This window comes from Olea europaea, chromosome 3 (genome assembly GCF_002742605.1).
Source record: "Olea europaea var. sylvestris chromosome 3, O_europaea_v1, whole genome shotgun sequence".
NCBI classification, from domain to species: Eukaryota; Viridiplantae; Streptophyta; class Magnoliopsida; order Lamiales; family Oleaceae; genus Olea; species Olea europaea.
Window position 1 is genome coordinate 4,175,195 of NC_036239.1, and position 7,315 is coordinate 4,182,509.

The 7,315-nt window shown below is 30.4% G+C and overlaps 1 protein-coding gene and 1 long non-coding RNA gene across 4 annotated transcripts in view; both read left to right on the plus strand.

Moving 5' to 3' along the window:
• Window positions 1–2,926: 2,926 nt before the first annotated feature.
• Window positions 2,927–5,957, plus strand: LOC111382911. 3 transcript variants are annotated; one of them, XR_002700640.1, is made up of 3 exons: window positions 2,927–3,065; window positions 3,898–5,123; window positions 5,227–5,957. It is a non-coding gene; the product is annotated as an uncharacterized LOC111382911 (long non-coding RNA). The 3 variants fall into 3 exon arrangements; XR_002700641.1 differs by having other exon boundaries at window positions 2,938–3,065; window positions 4,790–5,123; XR_002700639.1 differs by having other exon boundaries at window positions 2,939–5,123.
• A 1,027-nt stretch (window positions 5,958–6,984) lies between these two features.
• Window positions 6,985–7,315, plus strand: part of LOC111377227 (pectinesterase inhibitor 9-like) — a 974-nt gene continuing 643 nt past the window's right edge. The window contains exon 1 of the mRNA XM_023000292.1: window positions 6,985–7,000. Within this exon, the coding sequence (XP_022856060.1) occupies window positions 6,985–7,000 (16 nt within the window). The remainder of the gene's footprint in view (window positions 7,001–7,315) is intronic.

Here is a 7,315-nt window from a genome sequence, read left to right on the forward strand (position 1 = left end):
TGTGCTCGCCACCCCTCCGATACTTAAGCTAGATAGGAAATTTAGTGCGTGAGGCTATAAACTGGAAATAATGAAAAAAGTACCTCAAGAATGCGCCCGAGTTGTGTATTTATAGGTGTTAATGATAGAGTCCTAGAAGGACTTATCCTTGTGTGGTCCTTATCCTCATAGGATAAGGAGTTAGTGTTTCATTCCAGGTGTTCAAATATTGTTTGAGTCGAAGAATGAGTCAAATAGAGTAAGGATTGTGGCTTAAGTAGAATTAGTGCACTCATAGGTCGTTAAGTATTGCGTGGCGAGTTGACAAACAAATCCTGACCTCAGAGGCCCGACCTTGATTTCGTAGTTTGGGGTGATGTTAAGGTCGGGGTTAAGGGATCGAGTTCGGGATTACAAGATCTGGAGTCATCGGGACGAAAAAAAAAAAAAAAACTGATTTGCAGTTAGATTTTGGAATACGTTTAGTTTTTAAAGGTCGTGAACATTAAACAAGTGTACAAGGGAAAAGAATGTAGTCTAAAGACTATAAGCAATGAAATTTTGACTTTTTTTATTCTTGAGATAGCTAAACATTGATTGCGCTTTTTTCCAATCCCGTCATACACACCCAAAAAAAAAAAAAGGCTACACGTAAAAGCTTTTTCACAAAAGCTCTACAGAAATTTAAAAAAGGTGACGTGTTGCCTTGTAGTGAAAGAACAAAGTAAAGGACCTGTTGTCAGAAAAAGGAAAGGATGGCTACTTGGAGGGAATTGTTTATAAATTCAATAAATTATTTATATTTTTATCTTAATTTTCTGGCTCATTAGCTCATTACGAAATATCAAACGAATTCGAAATATTACAATATTAATATTATTTTAAAGTACTCACGGCCTAGTATTTCACGTCATTAACGGGGCACGAAACGGTCAATCGTAGCAAATATTACTGGGCGTCAAAGTAGGTCGTACCAAACTAATATTTCAAGAATTTTAATAACAAGCTAATTTTGAAAATTTTTCGACGATTGTATGCTAGTCGAATCCATAAATCTTCTATATTCTCTTGAAACTCATTTTGAGAATTATATCATAAACATATCGAATGATTTAAAAAAATATCGAAAATAGTTAAACGTACGTCAAACGTATGTGTCAAAAAGATACGTATAACTCGTCTTTTTAAAAAAAAAAAATCAATTATTTTATCAATGTTTATTATTTTTGTATGACAAATTTCTCAATATAATTTATATCATTTTATTAAGAAATTTTTATGTGTGGTATAACGTCAATTTTTTTTTGACGTAAAAATTTCTGAACGAATTTTTATAATCATTAATGGTCAAATTTCTAATAAATGTTTTTTTTTAATGTCAAATTTTATATCATTTTGTCTTTTTTTTTTGACATAAAAAATTTCTAATAATTTTTTTTATGGATGTCAAATTATTTTTTTTCATCTTTATTATATAAAATTTATATATGGTATGACGTCAAATTTATTTTTTTTGATGTAAAAATTCCTAATAAAATTTTTATAATCAAGATAAAAAAAAATTAGTTTGACGTCCATAAAAAAAAAAAATTATTAGAAATTTTTTACATTCAAAAAAAAAATAAAACAAAATGATGTAAAATTTGACATCCAAAAACACCATTTATTAGAAATTTGACGTCCAAAAAACAAAGAAAAAAAAACATTAATGATTATAAAAATTTTATTAGAAATTTTTTCATCCAAAATTTTTTTTTTGATGTCATACCAATTCTTAATAAAATCAATTCTAAATAAAATGATGTAAATTATATTGAGAAATTTGTCGCGCAAAAATAATAAACATTAGTAAAATAATTGATTTTAAAAAAAAGACGAGTTATGCGTCTCTTTTTTATACACACATTTAAAGTACGTTTAATTATTTTCAATATTCATTTAGATCATTCAATATATTTTTGTCATAGTTCTCAAAATGAGTTTCAACAAAATATAGAAGATTTATGGATTCAACTAGCGTACAATTGTCGAAATTTTTTTAAAGTAGCTTGTTATCGAAATTTTCGAAATATTAGTTTGGAACAACCTACTTTCACGCCCCGTAACATTTGCAACAATTGGTCATTTCGTGCCCCGTTAACGACGTGAAATATTAGGCCGTGAGTACTTTAAAATGATATTAAAAATGTAATATTTCGATTTCGTTTGATATTTCATAATGAGCCCGAAAATTAAGATAAAAAAATAAGTAATTTATTGAATTTATAAACAATTCCTTCCAAGTAGCCGTCCTTTCCTTTTTCTGCCAACAGTTCCTTTCCTTTTTCCTTTCACCAAATGGCGACACGTCACCTCTTTTCGAATTTCTGTAGAGCTTCTGTACGTATAGCTTTTTATAGCTTTATATGTCTAGATAAGATTTATTGTTTATATGTTTTCATTTTATTACCTTATAAGCGTTGGTCATGTTATCTAGTATCTGTAGATGTAATCAGGCCTTTGTCTTGTAAGTTGTAACTGTTTCAAAAATAAAAAATATATATATATATATTTGAACTGAATTGTCTATATAACTTATAAAATAAAAAAATGTGTAGTAGTAGTATATTCCTTCAACTATATTGACAAGGCAATGATATTGAAATTTTTTAATTGTTTATTTTTTGTTTGTGCATATAGGATGTGAAAAATAAATCACAAGATCGGGAAATCCAAAATCTTAGGGGGTGTTCCCTTTGCCATTTTTCAGCCGTTTTCTTTTTTAGTTTTCGAAAACACCCAAAACGTGTTTGGTACATCATTTTCGAAAATATATTTTTAAAAATAAGAAAAAATTTATAACTGAAAATGAAAAATTGTTTTTTTTCGTTTTGAATGTTTTTAATTCAAAATGCCAAAACACTCAAAACACGCTAAAAAATCCGCTACAGTAAAATTCCAATTAAAACAGCAAAACTTTGCCATTTTCTCACGATTCCTCTCTCCTCTCTCACTTCACTCGACGCGTTCTCCAATAAACCGCACGACGACGTCTTCCGTCCGGCGACATCCTCCACTCCGATGAGGTCCTACAATACGGCGAGCAGGTACGTAATCTTCCTCAAAACTTGATTGGAAGCCCTTTTTTTTTTTTGGTATTTTAGGGCATCTTGTTCTTGCTTTCACACTTTCTAAAATCAGAATCAAGAAGGGGTTTCGCCCAATTTCAAGCTAATGTTATTTTTGCTTAAAAATCTGTCAGAAGAAGTTGATTACAGTACTTTTAGTATTTTTTATTAGGTAATGTAGTAATTTCAGTATATGCTTTAGTCAAATAGTAAATAATGAATATTATTATTTTTTTAAGGCATTTATGATTTTTTCCCTTTGTGTTAAGGTTTATTGTTGAGATGTGTTTCTGTTTGGGTTTGGGTTTGGGTTTGGGTTTGGGTTTGGGTTGTTATTTGAGGTTTAAGCTTGCGCTTCAATTAGGGGATCGGGTTCACGATTGGGACTGTGCTTTGGTTTGGTTGGGTTTGGGTTTAGAATTGTCCTTGTGAAACTGATAATCTTGCATCTTTTTAATTTATTGGCCGTCCGTCGGATTTTGGGCTTATTTAACGATTGCTTAAGTATTATAAAGTTATGGGAATTCATCGAGGATAAATTGATTTAATATTGCCTTGCATCGTTCTTAACTTGTAGATGATGAGTGTAGTGACTGATGAATTTTATTGTGCAAAATTGCCAATTTTGTTGGTCTCTCCTTTAGGTTGCTGAGTAATGGCTTAGATATGGTTAGAGCTTAAAATATATCCATAAGTTTGGATTTGTTTCAGCCTTTATTTAACCATGACTTTGACTATTGTTTATTTAGATTCACGATAGAGATACTTATCTGGAGCTTTAAAGCTTATGAGAGTATGTGACTGTATACAGACTCTGCAGATTGGACGGAAAAGATGAAGGGAAAATTGGAAAACTATTCATCCAAGTGTCTATTTTTTAGCTGAAAGCATTGCAACTGCTCTCTCATTGGGAAAGTTTATTTGCATGTTCTGCTCCTCTGAGTTCCTCTTCTGGAGCTTCTAGTGCTATAAAATTATAATATGAAGGCAACTTAGATTGATTGATTTGCCTTTTTCTTGTCATTCTAGCTAAAAAAAATATGCATGCCAAAAGGAAGCATGTTTTCCTCATCGTAAGGTTTACGTCAATTAGTTAAGAAGTTTTCATGGTGTAACTATGGCCGAATCCTTTCTATGGGGGCATGATTTGGATTGAAACTTATTCTGCTGGGATCTTTTGTTTGATGACCAGATTATTGTTTTCATCTCTTTCTGTCATTTAATCGTCGTGTCAGACAATTTCGAATAACTTTAGGCTATTACTGGGATATGTTTTAGAGGGCTATTATGTTTAGGTTTGGTGAACAAGAATTATGGTAATGTTCGCCTATAATGTTCACCAATGCAGATGTTCAATAACAGTGGGTCAGTTAGTTTTGGCAGTGGGCTGGAGAAATTTTGTCACCCCACGTTATAACAAGTCAAACCAATTTGGAGGCATGAAATATTCAACTCGTACGAGAACTAATAGTACTGTGTAGCACTAAGAAAGAAAAATAATCTAAATTTCTGTTCATTATTCTTATTCTATTATTCTATTGCATCTCATCCAATACAATGTACAAGAATTATGAGCTGATGAATTTTAATGCATTACTGAATCAGTTTTCTTTCCTTGTGATGTCAACTTATTTGATTTTCTATATGGAATTTGTGGTTATATTTTGGTTAAGTGGTTAATAATTATTTATTATCTTCATTAGAGAACATAGGTGGTCATAGTGGTAAGAATATGGAAACAATGTCTTGGTCCGATCAGAACGAACACGTTTTTATCGGAATACTTTACGATAACGTGAAAGCAGGGAAGTTGCATTGTTCTACGTTCACAAAAGACGATTGGGGCAAGATCAATCAAGAGATGATTGTTGCCACAAAATCAGATTACGGGATAGAGAGATTGACGGGTAAGTGGAATCGTTTACGTAAGGTACATCGCTTGTTCTCTTACCGTTTAGGGCATACGGGTGTTACATGGGATCCAAATATACCAACCAAGTGAATGCTACAGAAGAAGTTTGGAAACATTTTTTTACGGTATGTGTCGTAAAAGAAAATTTTTAGCATTACTTATTTATGATATCATTTTTTGTTTAACATTTTGCTTCACTATTAATGTAAGCTTTTTTTTATATTGTAGATAAACAAGAGCGACCATAAGACATTTAGGAGGGAAGGATGTAAGCATTACGAATTGCTTGCAGAGATTTTTAGCGGGACTACAGCTATTGGAGGTCTAGGCCATGCTTCTACTTAGCTTCCTCCAACTTCAGAGGCAGAAAGACGGCTAGAAGATGAGTTTTTGAGCAGGGGAGTGCATGTACATGTGGAGAATGATGACGATGAAGTTTCAAATATTCGTCGACGTGATGATGCTATACCTAACAAACGTCGACGTAAGGAACCCAAAATCGGTAAAGGAGAAAAACTTGAGGAATTTATGACTCAATGGTCATCTACTGTTAGTATGAGGAATGAGGAAACAGAACTAAGGATTCTATACATGAAAGAAAAGCTTGCACACATCCAAGAAAAATCATCTAATCACGAGGGCGCTAGTGAAGTCACTAGTCCATATCCTTATTCAAATATGGCGTGTTTGAACATCTTAAACAACATGGAAGGAGTGTGTAACGAGGTTTATATAAAAGCAATAAAGGCTTTTAAGGATCTAGATTTCAGAATGACATTTATAATGATGCCAGAAATTAGGAGAGGACTTATCTTGGAACTTCTTTGATTTGCCTAATTGGTCGGATTGAGTATTTTGAACTTATAATGTATGATTATGTTCTTTTTATATATTGACTATGAACTTTGTAATTTCAACATTTACTAGTAGTTTTATTTTTATCAATGTAGATTTTGGTATTTATATTTGTTGGAGTGTTTTTATAAATGATTATGGTAAGTACATAGATGATATGAGTGACAATGATTAATTATGTATGAATGATTTTGATAGGATTGGTGGAGATATACAATGATTTCTTCCTTTTTTTTTTTTTTTTACCAACTTTTAAATTTTATATTTTTGATCATATATTAGCTTAAAATTGACATGTTTTACTAAAAAATTAAATTAATTGAAAAAAATTTATTAATTGATAAATTTTACAACGATTCCTATTTTTTCTCTATAAATTCATTATTTATTATTTTATCTTTGTTGCAAGAAAAAATAGTAAATTTACTAAGTTTAAAATATATATTATCTAGTAATATATTAATCTAAAATTATTTTGTTTTACTAAATAATCAAGTTAATTGAATAAATGTCATAAAACAATTTTTAAAAATTTTAAACCAAACGTATTTTCTAGTTTTTTGTTTTGAAAAATCGTTTTTCAAAATGATAAACTAAACACGTTTTTTATAATTCGAAAGTAGTCTCTCAAAACAAAAAACATTTTCTGTTTTTAAAAATGAAAACAGAAAACAAAAACGCAAACCAACCGCACCCTTTATTGACTATGTTTGAGCACATGATACAAAACAGGAGCATTATCGTACTTACAACCCTTTTTCCTTGCATAAAAACCTTAATTAGTGGATTCAAAAATTTTCTCAAATTGAAAAAAATAATAATAATAATTTGAATAAAAGAATAAGTAACACGAAAATCTGTTTGAGAATCATGTCAAACACGTAAAACATGTAAAAAGATAAATCGACTTGTTAGAAAAATCGAGTAATTCATGCTTAATTTAAAAAATAAAAAATAAAAAAAAATTATTCAGCGGTACTTGCAAATTGAATTACAATTAGAATGTACTTAAAGAACTAATCCATGACTATTTAATTTTTAATGAATAGCTTCAAATTTACCCCAAAATTTATCATTTTGGTTAAGCAACTGCAATGCTTTTGTTGGGATAAATTGCAGCAGAAACCGATAATGGTGCACAAAACCGGTTGGTCAAACCAATGGGACCGATTCATCCAGTCAAACTAGTAATTATGTGTGTTTATTTTAGAATAGAAAGTCAAACTGTTACTTAACAGAATATTAATCAGTAATATTTGAAGGTTGCTTTAGCAAAAATAATTACTCGAACATAAATCAAGGTTTGTGTTTAGTCCAACTGTCCAAGCGTAATCAATTAAAACCGGCCATCTGGTAATTCATGCATAATCGTAATATTAAATTAAGAACTCGTTTTACATAACTTTTGCTTCTAATTTTTTGTAGAAGAGTTCTCTTACTATGCTACATTAGTTCAGTTTTT